Raw genomic sequence first — 19611 nt, forward strand, 5'->3', positions numbered from 1 at the left:
CACTGTTTTTTGTTTTTGTTTTTGAGACAGTGTCTCACTGTGTCACCTAAGCTGAAGTGCGGTGGTGCAATCACAGCTCATTGTAGCCTCAATTTCCCGGGCTCAAGCGATCCTCTTGCCTCAGCCCCGCAAGTAGCTGGGACTACAGGTGTGCACCAGCCACCACGTCCAGCTAATTTTTGTATTTTTTGTAGAGACGGGGTTTTGCCATGTTGCCCAGGCTGGTCTCGAACTGTGCTCAAGTGATCCACCCGCCTCAGCCTCCCAAAGTGTTGGGATTACAGGCATGAGCCACTGCACCCGGTCACAGGTTGGTCACTGATGAGTCTCTGCGTATTTGTAAAATCGGGATGATGCCTCTTCGCAAAGTGTGAAAACAAACATATGCTACTGTTGGTTATCACAACTGAATGTAAGGGGCATCACAAGCCTTATAAAGTATTAATTCTTCTTCCAAATACATCACGTGCTACAACATCCCCTTTCTTTACAAGATAAATTAATAAAATATTTATAATTTCTACATACTGAATTTATGACTTTATATTTTGAAGTGGAGTTTCTTTTGGAATTTTTTTTTTTTTTTTTTTTGAGACAAGGTCTCACTTTGTCACCCAGGCTGGAGTGCAGCACAATCTCAGCTCACTGCAGCCTTGACCTCCCAAGGTTTAAGCAATCCTCCTGGCTTAGCCCCCCAATTAGCTGGGAATATGGGTGTGTGCCACGACACCCAGCTAATTTTTGTATTTTTTCATAGAGATGGGGTTTTGCCATGTTGCCCAGGCTGGTATTGAACTCCTGGCCTCAAGTGACCCACTCACCTTGGCTTCCCAAAGTGCTAGGATTACAGGCGTGCGCCACCATGCCTAGCTTTTGGAATTTAATTTTAAGGATACTGCGATAGTTAATTTTATGTGTCAAATTTGGCTAGGCCATGGTACCCAGGCATTTGATCAAACAGTAGTCTGTGTTGCTATAAAGGTATTTTCTAGATGCAATTAGCATTTAAGTCAGTAGACTTTGAGTAAAACAGCTTACTCTCCATAATGTGGATGAGCCTCATCCAACAGGTGAAGGGAGAATTCTACCAGCAGAATTGCCTTTGTACTTGAAACATCAGCTCCTCCTTGGGTCTCTGGTGTATTGGCCCACCCTGTAGATTTTGAACTTGCCAGTCTCCACAATCACCAGTCAATTCCTTGAAATAAATCTTTCTCTACATATCTTATTTGTTCTTTTTCTTTGGAGAACCCTGACTAATTCAGACACTTACTATTGACTCTTGGCACTACCATATCTATTGTAGCCCTCAAATTGAGAGTGACTTAAATTATGCTTAGCATTGCCATGGGGGAAATGCCCACATATACCCTATGTTTCCCAGTAGTTTGAGATAACATCCTGTCAAAACACATTAGAATTCAGCCAGATATTCTAACCTGGCTTCATTAACTCTCCTCACACATCTTTTCCAAATCTCAGCATTAAACAGTGATTGGAAGAGAAAAACAGGACTGATGTGCAAAAAAGCATCTGATCCTGTTCTCTCCTTTCACAACTTTCTTTTTATGAGTATTCCCCCAAGGCGCTGGTTGAAAATATAAGAAACTGTGGCAGTCCTAAGGGACTCAAGGTTAAAAGTCACTTTGAAAAATTTGCAAGGCTACTGAAAATGTAGTAAGGTTTCAAGAGTGAGATGGTCAGATTCAGGATGTATTCTGGAGATAAGACAGCCAAAACAACTTAGCAATGTATTGGATGTAGGAGGTAAGGGAAGGGAACCAATAATTAAAAAACAAAAACTGCTCTGAGAGAACCACATGAATTATTCAATAGCCAAGAAGAAATTCTAGAATAAATAATACTCAAATAATTCAAACATTGATTTGGTTGGTAATGGTCAATTCATTTTATTAACAGCAAGAATTATTTCCCTTAAATTAATTCTATGCTACTTTACTTAGATATAAGCATTGTGCAGAAACCTAACAGTGCTGTCATAAGAAGTAGGGAATCAGTGGATATTTTCGAATTAAAAAAAAATAGATGCTGATTTGATTTTCACATAATGCCAAAATAACATGCTTGCCTTTTTCTCTCTTAATCTGGGATTGTAAGGTAAACAGTATGCATGGTGACTTTCCTGCTTTTGTTGAGCATGGTCCTTTAGTAATTTACACTTATAGACAATTATCAATCCTGTGCTTTAAAATTTCAACTCAAAGCATTGTCTTATAAAAAGCAGTTTAAAAAACGCTACCAAAGACAGACCATAAGGAGAGTGAGTTAAGACTAAAATACTGATGGGTAGGTAAAGGGGTAGAATGTTTTCCCAGAGAACAATTCATCAGCCTCTGACATGATGTTTGTTGTGTAAATCTCTTTTTTAAGAACAGTGACCGATTTAAAGGGAGACTAAAACACTGAAAAAAATGCTGTTCATATATTGTGTTCTTTTGAATTTTTATTTCTAACCTCTTTAGATCATTACAGGTATATACCTCATAATAAAAATGAAAATAATTCCATTTAAAATGCTATCTAGAAAGACCTTAACATACATTATGTGTCATAATGAAGTAACACAAAGAAACTTCTTAAAACATAGGATTTCTCTCTAAAGCTTAAATGTGATGCAGACAGACGTCTAACTTTAAAACAGATGGAACCCCAGAACATTTCCAGGATACATAAATCTGAATTTTGTGTTACATTTTATGCCTGAGACAGCTAACCAATCCAAATTGATGGTGAGGATTTCTGTACTCATTGTTTTTCCTATCTTCCCTTTCTAACATCCAAATTTAACAATTCAGTATTTCTTTTTCATAACCCTATGGATGACCACACCAAATGTTTATGATTTTCATAATTTGCTCTGTGATTTGTAATCCTAAGTGTGTGCATATATTTAATCAACACATAATAATAAGTAATACCAATTCATGGAATCCAACATATGTACTCTGGCATAAAAAAAAGAAACGCAAATTGCCACAAATAAAATGAGTTTATTTTATATTAAAGTTATAAAAAAACACACCTGTAAAATTACCCACATACTAGGCTTAGAGATAGCCTTTACAAAGAGATTATTAAAAATCTGCAAACTTATTTTCTCTTAACTATTAAAGTACATAGATTTAAAAGGTGTTAGAAGACAAAATGTTAAGTCATGGTCAATGTCTTAAAAAAGAGTTAATATAATTAAATCTGTAGCATACTACAAAAAGATTAAGTCTTAAAAATATTTTGGGAAAAAAGCTATAATTTTCTTTCTGAAAAATTTAATCTTAAGTGATATTTACTAAGAAATATATACTGCAAACCACAATAACAATGATCTTCTCAAAATTTACCTAATTGCTTCACAAATGAGTCAACTTACAAAGAAGAAAACACAGAAAATTGCTTTTAAATATATAACTCCTTAATTTTCCTGATAATCAAATGAAAATTTAGTCCATCCCAATTAAAAATACAAATTAGACTCATGCTTAATGTAAGATATCATTATATATTTCTTAACAACATAAAAGTTCAAGCATTTTTGGAAAGCACAGACTGTGTTATTCTAAAAAAGGAAAAAAAAGAAAAAATATTTAACCACAGAAATTTGGAATATTTATATACTTTATAACACTGCAGAAATCTTTGGTGGTGACATATGGAATAAGATCCCTGAAAATACTTTAATCATTTTGTCCCATCAATCAGTGTACTCAAGTATTTATAATCAGTAATTTTGGCAGTATAATTTTTTAGCCAAATACACACACACACACACACACATATATATATTGTGAAGTATGTGAGGGGGATCTTATGCAGGACCTAGGTGGGCTTACATAATTAATTATTTAGCAATAAGGTTTATTTCTGGCTCCTTTTTATACCAGGAAAAATATGGTAAACTAAAGAATGGGTCAATTCTTACTCCTAAACAAACTCTGGAAATAGTTAAATACTAATGGATAAGTTGAGTAAATGTACAGCAAAATAAAATACCAGCTGCAATTTCTGGATAAACTCAAACAGCTACCAAAATAGTTCCCTAAATAGGTTTGTGCATTTAATCCCGTGCTCCATGTGCTGGCAGAGGAAAAAGCAAGGCACTGTGGTCTATGGATACATTTACCTCTTTTAAAACCAGTAGACTTAAAAGGAGAAACAAAAAAAGATCTGTTCTGTCTTAAAAGAAACAAAAATGTATAGGCTAATTAGACAAAGTTCAAAGAAAAGGGCCCACTAAAACACATGTACAGGAAAAGAACCAAAATTTAAGAAATGTAAAAGAGAAAGAAGAATAAAATGATATCAACAGTGTATAATGATGTAAGGAAAGATATCAGAGGAAGCACTGTGAATGTGAAAAAGTACAGTTAAACAGGACTTGGACTACCTCTTTGAGACTATCTTTGATAGAGAATTTTGAGTCTAGAAGTACAGAGGAATAAATAATTTCTTCAATTTAGAACAGTAATATGAGTTTACTAAAGAATAGGTTTAATACTGAGACTAGACTTTAAAGAGATAAAATGGTGGCTGGGTGCAGTGGCTCACGCCTGTAATCCCAGCAGTTTGGGAGGCCGAGGCGGGCGGATCACGAGGTCAAGAGATGAAGACCATCCTGGGCAACAAGGTTAAACCCCGTCTCTACTAAAAAGACAAAAATTAGCTGGGCGTGGTAACATGTGCCTGTAGTCCCAGTTACTCGGGAGGCTGATGCAGGAGAATCACTCGAACCTGGCAGGCGGAGGTTGCAGTGAGCCGAGATCGCGCCACTGCACTCCAGCCTGGCGACAGAGCAAGACTCCATCTCAAAAAAAAAAAAAAAAAGGTAAAATAGTGCAAATCAGCTCCCACAGATAAAGTTCTTGACTCGACTCACATGACCTTATTAGGCAACTTCAGATGATATTGTCTTTGATTAGGAAAGACAAGGACAGTGTAACAGTTATATTAAGAAGTCTAGTACCAGGTCATATAAATAAAACTCTCTTCCGAGAATTTACAATTAGAATTCATAGGAATTTGGAATAGAAATTAGAGTCCTTCCAGAAACTAAGAGGCTAAAAATTAGGGTAAAGTAGATAGAGTTATTCAGAATTAAACGTTGGGAGAAAAAAACTGAATTAATTTTACTTGTTATATATGAAGAATGTGAAATAATCCATAAAATATTTTATGACTATTATCATGAGACAATGTGTGCATTATACCAAGGTACTCCTGTGTAAACATTATGTTCTTGGCCAATACTCTGAGGAAGTCCTGAATATACATTACCAGCTGGCTTCATTTCTTAAAAGGGAGACAGATCAAAGATCTCTCAAATCTCTCTCATCATTTTACCTTTTGGACAAACAAATAGAACAGTCAAGTAAATTACCTGAACAAGCATAATAAGTACAAATTTGATTATTGATCACTAAAACCACCAAAAATATATTGACTTAGGGTTCATAATGCATAGTTATCAGTTCAAGCTAAAAAAGCCTTAAGAGTTCAATAACTCAAAATCTCTTTGAGATTTAAAGTTAAAAAGTAATATGTTTCTAATAATTTCCAATGTGCAGGATTAATGACGACTGTACTTTGCATTGGCAAATTATCTCAGCCAGAAGAGATTCAAATGATTTTCGTCAACGCCAGTTTATAAACTAGCAGCACATATCAATGCCAAGCTTGTGAATGGATTGGCTGAGAAAAATTATATGAGTTAGAAGGGATCTAAGTGCTATACTGGTCACTGATTCTATTTCACAAAAGCTACCATTTTTAAAAGCTGAAAATGTAATTGGTGTTGACAAAAACATGTTAAGTTCAACTACTCTGTATAGCTAAATATAGAAAATTGGTTAATGTTTAAAGCAACTTCTTATTTGTTAAGAAGATAATTAAAAATAGTTAAAACTGAACAATTAGCTATACTTTTATATTATTAAAATCCAATGAATTTAACAAATGAAACCCACAGGAAAAGAGATGATATAATTCAAGGCATAGATTTGACATGTCAGAATACGGCAAACGACAATAAAGATAGCGTCAGTAAAACAGTTGTAAAATAAGTAAACAATTTTCAAGTGTGCAAAACTAGTCAGGAATAAAAGTGCTATGTGTGGATACCTGGTTTTCAAACATTTGTTTCAAAAACTTTCAGCTGATGGTGGAAAAACTAGAAAGTATTCTATAAGTAAAAATTTAAAGAATATATAAAACATACTTTGTTATCTTACATTATGTCCTTGTTATGTCACTGCTGAGGCCTATTTAATTACCAGATATAACACAAAAGGAGGTAAACACAGTACATCACAAAGGCTGATTTATCCTGAACCGTAAAAAGGCTCCTTTCAAGTATACTGTGGATTTGTGTTTCATTTTACATCTCAGGCACTCTAGGCTGTTGATGAATTTGAAAACGGACAACATGATTTTCTACAATTTCTAATATACATATTAGTACATCTTGCAGAACTGCCTTTAGTAGTCAATATTTGGAAGCAATTGTTACAGAAATAAAAACAATTTAAATTCATGAAAGTAAACCCCATCACTGCCACAATTTAAATAATCATTTTAATGTGTAAATCCTGAATATATCATGTTAGAAGATGAAATCGATGTATTTAGCATAATCTGTCTTGGGATATTTGAAGTGTAGATGACTAAAAATACACTTGTGGTCGTTTCTTCACTTTATATTTTAGTGACCCGTACCGCACCTGAAGAGAGAAATGTTTTATTATTAAGAATTAGATTATTACTTTAAAAAATTACATCAGATTTAATAGTTCATAATCATAGTAATTTTTTTACCTTTTTGATATAAAGAATAAATTCTCTTAATAAATGCATATAAGACAGCACTACTTATAAACTCATAAAAAATGTAGTTGGTACTATTTAGACATATGTTACAGATTATTATTACTAATAACATAAAAACATTAATGTAACATAAAAACATTAATCCTATTATTTATGTTTTGCTTAGTACAATGTCAGTGAACATTGATTATAATGATCAGAGGCCATTCACAGTCCTCCACTGCTTTCTGGGTACAAAGACAATATGTTATTATGGTTAACTGTTTACTGTTTAATCTTCATGTATCATTAGCTGAAAGCAAAACTGTGTGGTTAATTTTATTCATTGCTTTCTTTGTTTATGCATAGGGCTGGGACTGGGTATTTGAACTACGTGATTTGCTAAATGAGAATGCCATTTTCTACTTATAGCAGAAGATCAAGAGTTTACCATTTTCAAAATTTCCTGATATCCTGATACATCGATCTGAATAAATAATTTTAAATTTAAACTGCTGGCCGGGTGAGGTGGCTCACGCCTGGAATCCCAGCACTTCGAGAGGCGGAGGCGAGTGGATTACTTGAGGCCAGGTGTTCCAGACCAGCTTGGGCAACATGGTGAAACCCTGTCTCTACAAAAAATGAAAAAATTAGCCAGGTGCGGTGGCATGTGCCTGTAGTTCCAGCTACTTGGGAGGTTGAGGTGGGAGGACTGCTTGAGCCCAGGAGTTTGAGTGAACTGTGATTGCGCCACATTGCACTCCAATTTGGTTGACAGAGCAAAAAAGCTCTATCCCCAAAAAGTAAAAAAAAAAAAAAAAAAAAATCAAACTGCTGTTCTACCATTCCAATCCTTCATTTATGGATCATTAATACCTTAAACGATAACGCAGCAGGGAAATCCTTTACTAATCATTAGGAAAACAGCTCTACACTTAACTAACCTCTTTGCGGCCTTTGGTGGTTTTCACAGATTTCATGCTTTGCGATCTTCGAAGCCCTTTGTGTGTTAACATCTCATCATCTGAATATGGCCCCTCTGCTTCTTCATCTGTTTTCTCATCTCCATCTTTCAGTGGAATTCCATAACCTAAACGAATTGTAAAAAACAGCATGTTTTGGTAAAAGGACACCAGTCAGCGCCGGCTCTTTGACCCATCTGTGTACAGTTCTTTGTATGGTTTGCATTTCCCCCAGTTACTCTTTTTGCATCTGGAATGGGCTCCATGCCCTTTATCATTAAGCTTTGCCTCTTGCACTATTCCAGGTGAAACTCATAACTCATTTCCTTCAGGAAATATTCCCTGATCATTCTTATTTTTACTATGCATTTTTAAAAATAATTATAAAATAATTTATTTTTGAGTAGGTAACATACCATCTTGTTAAAAAATTCGAGAATATAAATATAGAGCAAAAAGTCTCTTCCCACCTTTCCTCCTCTTCATGAATTCAACCCAAGCATTTGTATTTTAGTCTGTCATTTGCACTTTTGCCTTGAATTAGGAATTAAGGCTTTTCCCTTCTGTGTGTCGTATCTTTTGTCAAGACTGGGAATGGTAGGGTTTACTTAAGGCATTGAGGAAGACCCCAGGGGGCTAGAACTTTGGGCAAAATAAGGTCACTGGGGGCAGGTGATGAGGATGGGGATGTTAGCTGCTATTGCAGTTGCTGAGATAAAACCCAGCCAGGTAGGCTGCAGTAATTAGAAGTACCACAGACTATGTGACAGATATTAGTCAAAGAAAATAGAATCAGGCAGATCAGTGAGAGATCATGCAAGTATGCTAGAAGGCTGTTATGTGTAGCTATAAAGACTTACTACGGGCCAATATGCAAACATCCACACAGTCAGGATGGTTATTGTCAGGAAGTCTGAGAGCATCCCAAGGCTTGGCCTCAAGGACAAAAACTCTTCCAACCCTGAAGCTGAGGTTCTCAAACTTGAGCACGTTAGAGTTACCTTGAGAACCTGTTAATACAAGTTCTGACAATCCCAGAATTTCTGATTCAGCAGATTTGAGGTGGGGCTGAGAATCTGCATTTCTGACAAGTTCCCAGGTAATGCTTGTGCTCATGGTCTGTGGTCCACACTTTGAGAACCACTGCCTGAGGATGCTGGAAACAGCAAGACAGGGGCCCAAGTCTCAGGCAACCAGAGTACTAAGTAGGTTATGAAGAAAGGGGTGAGATTAGAAATCCCCATGAAGAGGCCGGGCGCGGTGGCTCAAGCCTGTAATCCCAGTACTTTGGGAGGCCAAGGCGGGTGGATCACGAGGTCAGGAGATCAAGACCATCCTGGCTAACATGGTGAAACCCTGTCTCTACTGAAAATACGAAAAAAATTAGCCAGGCGTGGTGGCAGGAGCCTGTAGTCCCAGCTACTTGGGAAGCTGGGGCAGGAGAATGGCATGAATCCGGGAGGTGGAGCTTGCAGTGAGCTGAGATCGCGCCACTGCACTCCAGCCTGGGTGACACAGCGAGACTCCATCTCAAAAAAAAAAAAAAAGAAGAAGAAGGAGGAAAGAAATCCCCATGAAGTTATAAATTCTCCTTTAATAAAAATAAGGAGCATAAGGAGCATAAATACTTAAATCTTCAGGTGAGGAGAAAGTGGAAGGACTTACAGCCAGGCGCAGTGGCTCACACCTGTAATCCCAGCACTTCGGGAGGCCAAGGTGGGCAGATCACCTGAGGTCAGGAGTTTGAGACCAGCCTGGCCAACACTGTGGAACACCCGACTCTACTAAAAACACAGAAATTAGCTGGGCGTGGTGGCAGGAGCCTGTAATCCCAGCTACTTGGGAGGCTGAGGCAGGAGAATCATTTGAACCCAGGAGGTGGAGGTTGCAGTGAGCTGAGATTGCACCACTGCACTCCAGCTTGGGTGACAAAGCAAGACTCCGTCTCTTAAAAAACAAACAAACAAACAAACAAACAAAAAAAGAATAGAAGGATTTCTAGGCTCAGAAGAAGGCACGGGATAGATTCCATGCATGTGATAAAAAGTAAAACTGGGGTGAGCTTGGTGGTTCATGCCTGTAATGCCAGCACTTTGGGAGGTCAAGGCATGTGGTTCGCTTGAGCTTAGGAGTTTGAGATCAGCCTGGGCAACATAGTAAAACCCTTTCTCTACAAAAAATACAAAAATTAGCCGGGCATGGTGTTGTGCACCTGTAGTCCCAGCTACTCCAAAGGCTGAGGTAGGAGGATCACCTGAGCCTGGGAAATCAAGGCTGCAGTGAGCTGTGATCATGCCACTGCATTATAGCCTGTTTCAAAAAATATACGTCTTAAAAAAATTGAATACATGTTTATTGGTCTGCTCTTCTAAGACATGAATAATTTGAGAATCACTAAGCAAACTACAAAGAGTTGTTAATAAGCTTGTTACTTTCATAATAACATGAGCAACTTGAATTGTATATTAGTCAAGTATAATTTTATGTTCTTAGACTTCTAGGCTAGAAGTCAGAGGAGATTTGGAAGTGGAATCAGTCCTTATTTAGGCCAAGATCCTTTGTTTTCTTGCAGTGGTCCAAGGAAGTGTGTGTGTTCCGGGTAGAAGAAACAGCATGCACAGAGGCACTGAGAAGAGTAGCTAGGGCTTGGGGACTGCTTGGAAGAACTGCAAGGAGGCCAGTGTGGCAAGGAAGGGGATGGGTCAGTGGTCCTGGAAAAAAGCTCCTGAAGCAATATTAAGTGTGGAAAAAAAATGTACATATAGAAACAAACAAAGGAAAAACATAAATGAAAGGATTACACCTCATGGAAGTGAGCTTTTAAGTGATTTTAAATTTTTTCATTTTTTCTTTTTTTACTTGCCAAATTCTTATTTTAAAAAAATGTTTATTTTATAATTGAGAAAAATAAACCAGGCTTCAGGTTTAGGTTGTCATTTCTAGATTTTTTTTCTATTGATGTTGCTTATATAGTATTCCTGATCCTAATACGGTAAAACAGAATGAGGAATCAAGGAAAAAGTCAGAAAGGAAGTAACTGTGATAAACAATTTCTCTAAGGCCACAAATGTAGCATAAGAGCACAGTTCAACAAACCCAGTCCTTGCTATTTTAATTGCCTCTTATTTTGTATGATTAGGAATTGGAATTTCATTCAAAAGCTGATTATACATCTTATTCTTTTCTTTTTTCCTAATTCCAGCCAAAAAAAAAAAAAATCTTATTAGCTTTCTAATTACAGCTTCAGGAAAAGTGATGGATTGATTCATTACTCCACAAGTATTTTTAAAATTCTATTATGAATGAGGCAGTGTGCTGAATTATGAGGATACAAGGATGAAAAAGACACAGCTGTCTTTTTCTACCCTCAAAAAATTTAGAGTCCAAAATTTAGGGAAACAGACGGTAATGGGCATTATGATACTGTAATAAATACTATAAGCTAATGACAAGGTGTCAGAGGGCATACAGTAAGAGAATGTAATCAGCATGGGGTGGGTTGGAAAGGGTGGGTTATGAGAGAAGGCCTTGTAGGAGGTGGTGGCTAAGCTAAATCCTCAAAGAGTCATGATTCTGTATGGCTAGCACTTGATGCAGTGGGAGAACAAGGCTGGGGAGTTAATATACCATGCTATCTAGTTTGGACTTCATCAGAGAGCAATGAAGCCTCTGGAGGCTTGGGGAGAGTATTGAAATGTTTTAAGCAGAAGAGTAACATGATTAGATTTGGGTTTTGTAAAATATTCTTCTTGCGCTTTGGAAAATGAATCAGAAATGGATAAGGCTGAGGGAAGGGAGCGTAAGTGGGGAGGTTACTGTAGTATAGCAGGTCAGAAATGACAGAGTCCACAGAGAGTGAGGACAGAGCAAGGATCCAAATTTAGAATTTATTGGGAAATGAAATCAACAAGTTTAGGCTGGGTGTGGTGGCTCACGCCTGTAATCCCAGCACTTTGGGAGGCTGAGGTGGGTGGATGACATGAGGCCAGTAGTTTGAGACCAGCCTGGCTAATATGCAAAACCCCATCTCTACTTAAAAATACAAAACTTAGCTGGGTGTGGTGGCACGTGTCTGCAATCCCAGCTACTCGGGAGGCTGAGGCAGAGAATTGCTTGAACCTGGGAGGTGGAGGCTGCAGTGAGCTGAGATCCTGCCACTGCACTCCAGCCTGGGCGATACAGTGAGACTCCACCTCAAAAAAAAGTTTAATTTAGCAATTTATTAAACCAATCCTTGAATCAAAGAGAGAGGAGACACTAGAATCAAGTCAAATATTTTCATTAAAATATACATTTTCTGGCTGGGCTTGGTGACTCATGCTTGTAATCCTAGCACTTTGGGAAGCAGAGGTGGGCAACATACTGAGATCCCATCTCCATTAATATATTAAAAAAAAACAAAAACAAAAACAAAAAAACATTTTCTGTTTAACTTAAAACCCGAAAATGAATACCTTATTTTTTCAGAATGAAGAGTATGGCTGATTTACTTCTGATTTTAAGATTAATAGGTTAATTTAAACAACAACAACAAATGAAAAAGCTCACTACTCAGGGCTAAACACTGTTACCATTTTAGTAATACCCTTCCAAACTTTCTCTTATGTATATACATTTAAAAAATTAGGTATATTAATCCATTTCATCATCTACTTATTATTGTTTTTTCCCTACAATCTGGATATGTTTTTATATCATTAAGTATGGATTGACATTGTTATGTTTCACAGCTAATAAACCACCTTTTGCTTAATCATTTCTCCTAGGCATTTGGTTCATTCCAATATTTGTGATTATAAACAACGAGATGAACATTCTTGTAAATACATTTTTGAACACTTGTCTGATTATTTTCTTATGACATATTCTTAAAAGTTTCTTGCTGAGCTAAAGGGAATAAATTATGATGATTACTGCCAGATTGTCATCCAAAAGGATTATTTCATTTTAAACTCATAAAAAGTGCCTAAGAGTGTTTCTTAACAGGCTTGCTGTGTGGTTTTAAAACATGTCTACAGATTCTCTGACACTCCTCTTCCCTTCCCTTAACATCTCAGAGGCCTTTGTACTTGCCTCAAAAAATTGCCACAAAACATGTGACGGAAGTGATGCTGCTTCTAGGACTTCTGCAAGTTTCTCTCGGCACACTGGCCTGGGAGCCTTCAGCTGCCAGGTAAGAAGTCCAACTACCCTTAGAGACCACATGGAGAGAACATAGAGGGAGATGGCTGAGAGGCTCCAACCATTCTAGCCAGCAGCTGCTTGACTCTTTTCAGCTCAGACAGCAGATGTGTGAGCTCTCTTTGAGATTATGACTCTAGCCCAGCTGCTGTCAGACCACAGCTGCAGGAGACCCTGCTTTGCCAAGTCTAGTCACCCCCAGATCTGTGAGCAAAATAAATGACCATGATTGTTTCAAGCTGCTGTTTTGGGGTGGCTTATTATGCAGCAATAGATAACTAGATAACTAAAACAGTTCCCAACACAGAGCACTGTTAATTAAAAACATTTTTTTGTTGGCCAATCTGGCAAATGAAAATTATTATTATTACTATTTTTTGATGATCTGAGGCTGAGAATCTCTTTCATATATTTCTTTTGCTTTTTTTTTTTTTTTTTTGGAGACGGAGTCTCGCTCTGTCGCCCAGCCTGGAGTGCAGTGGCGCGACCTCGGCTCACTGCAACTTCCTCCTCCCGGGTTCACGCCATTCTCGTGCCTCAGCCTCCCGAGTAGCTGGGGCTACAGGCGCCTGCCACCACGCCCAGCTCATTTTTTGTATTTTTAGTAGAGATGGGGTTTCACCGCGTTAGCCAGGATAGTCTTGATCTCCTGACCTCGTGATCCACCCCCCTCGGCCTCCCAAAGTGCTGGGATTACAGGCGTGAGCCACCGTGCCTGGCCTCTTTCATATATTTCTTGACCAGTTGTATTTTTTAATAGCATTGACAATAATTGCTTTGTAAGGGTTACTGGATGTTGAATCTGAACCCTTTGCCTATAACATATAATGGGAATATTTCTGACAGTTTGTAGTTTGTCTTTTTTATGTTTTTTCCCCCCTGTATTATAGTTTTATGTATTTTTTATGCAGGAAAATCTCAAAAACTATTCCATTATGTTTTCTGGTTTTGATATCATGCTTAAGAAATTTTATCTATCTGAAGATTATAAAAATATTCACAGGGACTTCCTACTATATAGTTTAATTTTTTTATACTTAAATCTTAATCTTTTAAGAATTTATTTTGATCTAAGATTTGAGGCAGAGATATAACTTCATTCTCTACTCCACCTTCTGGCAGTCTAACAGTTATCCTAGCATCATTTATTAAATAATCTGTCTTTCCTCCACCAATTTGAAAGATCGTCTTTCTCATTTGATAAATTTCCATGTACACCTGGGTTTGTGTCTATCTAGATGATCTATTATTAACTTCTCTTCACCTATTCCGGTCCTAGAACCATACTGCTTTGTTAAAAATACGGTCAAGAGAGAAAGTTTTGATGAAAGTTTTTCCTTAGGGAAGAAAGGCTCAGAATATATACCATTCTGTAGAAAAATTGGAAACTGGGCAGAGTTTATACTCTGAACAAGTACCTTTCATAACTGAACAAATATCTTTCTCATACTGCTACCACATACTTCATATTTTTATAAAACTTATTTAATTTCATGATTTGAAATTTAAGAACAGCACGTCAATATTTTAAGATATTTTAGTCACAGATACAAAATTTGGTAGGTGGCCAGGCACAGTGGCTCACGCCTATAATCCCTGCACTTTGGGAAGCTGAAGTGGGCGGATCACGAGGTCAGGAGTTCGAGACCAGCCTGACCAACATGGTGAAACCCCGTCTCTACTAAAAATATAAAAATTAGCCAGGCGTGGTGGCGCACGCCTTTAATTCCAGATACTCAGGAGGCTAAGGCAGGAGAACTGCATGAACCTGGGAGGCGGAGGTTGCAGTGAGCCGAGATTGTGCCACTGCACACCAGCCCGGGTGACAGAGATAGACTCCGTCTCAGAAAGAAAAAAAAAAAATTGATAGGTGAGTACCATAAAAATAGTATTACGAATTTTCATATTTATAAACCTGTTTTTATTTACCTAATTAGAATATAATTCTTAGCCAATCCTTGGGTATGATTATGAATACACTGCTAATAAAGGACTCTGGTCTAAGATATCTGGTCTAAATCAGCAAAATATATATAGCAGACTCCAATCAAAATCAATATACCTAATTTTTTTTTTTTTTTGAGATGGAGTCTCTCTGTCACCCAGGCTGGAGTGCAGTGGCACGATCTTGGCTCACTGCAGCCTCTGCCTCCTGGGTTCAAGCGATTATCCTGCCTCAGCCTCCTGGGTAGCTGGGACTGCAGGCATACACCACCACACCTGGCTAATTTTTGTATTTTTGGTGGAGACAGGGTTTCGCCATGTTGGCCAGGCTGGTCTCGAACTCCTAACCTCAGGGAATCTGCCTGCCTCGGCCTCCCAAAGTTCTGGGATTACAGGTGTGAGCCACTGTGCCTGACCACCTAATTTTAAATGCATATTAAGAAATGCCAAGGCCAGGCGATGTGGCACATGCCTGTAATCCCACACAGCACTCTGGGAGGCCGAGACACGCAGACTGCTTGAGCCCAGGAGTTTTAGGCCAGTCTGGGTAACATGGTGAAGCCCCGTCACTACAAAAAATGGAAAAATTAGCAGGGCATGGTGGTGCACGCCTGTAGTCCCAGCTTCTCCGGAGGCTGACACAGAATCACTTGAACCTGGGAGGTCAAAGCTGCAGTGAGCCAAGATCATACCACTGCACTCCAGCCTGGGTGACAGAGTGAGACCCTGTCTCAAAATATATAAATTAACAACAAAAACAAACAAACAAAAAGGAAATGTCTACATTAGGAACTACTTTTACATTATTAATGTACTATTAAGACTGATGGTTCCTCTCTCTCAAAGGCATCACTACCTTAATCAATGGCCAATGCTTGATCATTACCTCTTAGATAATAGTCACAACTTGTAAAGGTATTCATTCTTGGAAGAAAGCTCATTATTTTTTCTTTTTCTTTTTTTTTTTTTCTGAGAAAGGGTGTTGCTCTGTCACCTAGGCTAGAGTGCAGTGGTGTGATCACGGCTCATTGCAGCCTCGACTTCTGGGCTCAAGTGATTTTCCCATCTGCCTCCCAAGTAGCTCGGTGAGTACCACCATGCTCGGCTAATAAAAATTTTTTTTTTTTGCAGAGATATTTTTCCTTTTTTAAGGAGGAACAGTTTATTTTTATTTTTATTTTTCAAATTGATTTTAATTATAAAGATGATTTTCAATCTCTCTCAAAAGAAAACTTCTTTTTTTAATAAAAAGTCAAATCGCCCTATACCTTATGGACTTAACACATTAATAAGGAATGTCTTGAAAATCTTTGTTCTCAGCCTTGCCTTTTGAATTAAAACTTTCTTATTATATGTGATAAAATGACTAAGGAACCGTGTCTAATTTATATGTATGTTTCTAAGATCATGATAGTTTTTTTAAAGTTTTAGAATATATTAACTATGACATGTTCATAATTTATACTAGAATATGCCTACAAGCTAGCTCTTGAACTAGAATATGTAATTTTAACACATTTTCCATGGGAGTAATCTTATTTTCAAATTGAGTCATCTTTTATCACGTGCTTAAAACTTTTAATCTGTGAGTCAATATCCTTATTTGTCCACAGCACTTACAGTAAAGAGTGTTCAACTATAAAACTCCTTAGATGTCAGTGCACAGTTCGAGCAGCAAGAGTACTGATTACAGGTTAGAACTAGTGCTGGTGGTGAGAAGGTGTTGGTAACCACACCTACAGCTTCTAAAATTCATGGCAGCAAAAGAGGCTACTTTGTTAGCTAGATTATCTCCAGAATCAGCAAAAGGCAAGTACTAATCTTTTTTTTTTTTCCTGAGATAAAGTCTCACTCTGTTGCCCAGGCTGGAGTGCAGTGGCGCCATCTCAGCTCACCGCAACCTCCACCTCCAAGGTTCAAGCAATTCTCCTGCCTTAGCCTCCCAAGTAGCTGGGATTACAGGCGTGTGCCACCATGCTCAGCTAAGTTTTTTTGTATTGTTAGTAGAGACGGAGTTTCACCACGTAAGCCAGGCTGGTCTTGAACTCCTAACCTCGTGATCTGCCCGCCTTGGCCTCCCAAAGTGCTGGGATTAACATTGTGAGCCACTGCTCCCAGCCTGAGTCGCTGTGCCTGGCCTAGCAAGTACTAATTTAGAGAAAATTCAGAGAAAAAGAACTATGATTAAATGTAAAAGTAAAAAATACAAGCTTAGAAGTAAATTTTGTCTACCTAAATTCAGATAGTTATCATGTATCATGTATTATTTTACTATCCACAAGCCCAATTATGAAAGAATCATATATACGTATATGATATATTTATATATATACGTATATATACACATATATGATATACAGATATATATACGTATATATTTATATATGTGTATATATACGTATATGATATATTTATATATACATATATGATATATTTATAAATATACATATATATATATAATATACGTATATATATATTTTAATTTTACTGTAAGTTCCAGGATACACGTGCAGAATGCACAGGTTTGTTACACAGGTATACATGTGCCATGGTGGTTTGCTGCATCTATCAACCCATCATCTAGGTTTTAAGCCCTGCATGCATTAGGTATTTGTCCTAATGCTCTCCCTCTCCTTGTGCCCCACCCCCCGACAGGCCCCAGTGTATGCTGTTCCCCTCCCTGTGTCCATGTAAAAGAACCATATATTAAAACAAACAAGCACACCTGCTGATTCACTGGGGGCTGGTTTACTTTTCTTTTTTGCTTCTGGTAGAGGTTGGTATGGTCTTTGTCCCACAGGCTCATCACCTTGGATAGTTGTTAAATCATGCATACTGAAGCTTCTTAAACGTTCAGTTATTGCTCCTTGGCTCTATTTAACAGAGAAGTGATAGATCCAAGAAAAAATATTTAGTATGCTTACATTTAACTATCCCTGAACATTTTATTAGGATAACTTCAGAAAAGCTGAAAGAATTGTACAATGAACACCCAATATTGTTTACATTTTGCAGTATCTGCTTTCTCACATATCTACCATCTACCCATCCATGAATTCATTTTATTTTTTCATGCATTTCGAAGTAAGTTGGAGACATCAGTATATTTCAACCTCAACATTTCAGCATCATATTTAATTTTAAAATGTAGAAGATGTATGATGGGCTTACCCTCAGAGTAAACAGCATCCATAATATTGCTGTCTCCTAAAACTAGTACTTTGGGGCTTAAACTTTAATATTTAGGGCAACTTTTAATTTTTTGTTTTATTTATTTATTTTTATTTATTTATTTATTTAGAGACAGAGTCTCACTCCGTTGCCCAGGCTGGACTGCAGTGGTGCGATCTTGGCTACTGTACCCTCTGCCTCCCAGGTTCAAAGGTTTCTCCTGCCTCAGCCTCCCGAGTAGCTGGGATTACAGGCATGTGCCACCATATCCAGCTAATTTTTTTATTTTTAACAGAGATGGGGTTTCGCCATGTTGGCCAGGCTGGTCTTGAGCTCCTGACCTCAGGGGATCCACCTGCCTTGGCCTCCCAAAGTGCTGAGATTATAGATGTGAGCCACTAAGCCCGGCCAAGGGCAACTGTTTTTTTTTTGAGACGGAGTCTCGCTTTGTCACCCAAGCTGGAGTGCAGTGGTGCAATCTTGGCTCACTGCAAGCTCTGCCTCCCGTGTTCACACAATTTTCCTGCCTCAGCCTCCCCAGTAGCTGGGACTACAGGCGCCCACCGCCACGCCTGGCTAATTTTTTGTATTTTTAGTAGAGATGGGGTTTCACTGTGTTAGCCAGGATGGTCTCGATCTCCTGACCTCATGATCCGCCCGCCTCGGCCTCCCAAAGTGCTGGGATTATAGGCGTGAGCCACCGTGCCCGGCCAAGGGCAACTTTTTAAAGTAAAAGAGACATGACATTGTTTTAAAGCTAAGCTAAGTCAGGACTGGTAACGACTCTTCCAGAACAAGTTAGAAACATATAAGAGCCAAAGAATCTTGAATACAAAATGATAGTCAATTAGTGAATTAACTATCTGGCAAGACATATCTACTACTCTACATTTGACTTTAAGTCCTTTCCCTTAACAATATGGCAGGCACTAGGCACAGGTGGGTAGGAGACAGCAACATTATGGATGCTGTTTACGCTGAGGGTAAGCCCATCATACATCTTTTACATTTTAAAATTAAATATGACGCTGAAATGTTGAGGTTGAAATACACTGATGTCTCCAACTTACTTTGAAATGCATGAAAAAATAAAATGAATTCATGGATGGGTAGATGATAGATATGTGAGAAAGCAAGATACCGCAAAATGTAAACAATATTGGGTGTTCATTGTACAATTCTTTCAGCTTTTCTGAAATTAAGTTAAATAAAATACAATATTCAGTTCTTTAACTGCACTAGCTACTTTTCAAATGTTCAATAGCTGCGTGTGGCTAGTGGCTACTGTATTGGACGGTGCAGACACAGAACATTTCCATCACAGCAGCTCTGAAAGAGGCATTTTCTGAACTGTTCATGTATAACTACATTTCCCCTCCTAAAGTATAAAGCTTTGTAAAAGCAAAAAAAGAAAAAAAAATTCTAAATTTACCTACTTTAAATTTGCATAGCATATAGATGAGTCATTTCTTATTTATAGCTAGATTAAAAATATTCTTCGAAGGGGTTTTTTATACTTATTATTTCTTCTTTTCAC

At 37.7% G+C, this 19611-nt stretch overlaps 1 protein-coding gene across 1 annotated transcript in view; it reads right to left on the minus strand.

Moving 5' to 3' along the window:
- Positions 1 to 2991: 2991 nt before the first annotated feature.
- The window catches only part of REEP3 (receptor accessory protein 3), a 104452-nt gene continuing 87832 nt past the window's right edge, over positions 2992 to 19611 (minus strand). Inside the window, exons 6-8 of the mRNA XM_024253244.3 lie at positions 17629 to 17776; positions 7761 to 7906; positions 2992 to 6731 (exon numbers count right to left, since the gene is read on the minus strand). Coding sequence (XP_024109012.1) covers positions 6675 to 6731; positions 7761 to 7906; positions 17629 to 17776 — 351 coding nt within the window. The 3' untranslated portion in view covers positions 2992 to 6674. The remainder of the gene's footprint in view (positions 6732 to 7760; positions 7907 to 17628; positions 17777 to 19611) is intronic.

This window comes from Pongo abelii, chromosome 8 (genome assembly GCF_028885655.2).
Source record: "Pongo abelii isolate AG06213 chromosome 8, NHGRI_mPonAbe1-v2.0_pri, whole genome shotgun sequence".
Taxonomy (NCBI): domain Eukaryota; kingdom Metazoa; phylum Chordata; class Mammalia; order Primates; family Hominidae; genus Pongo; species Pongo abelii.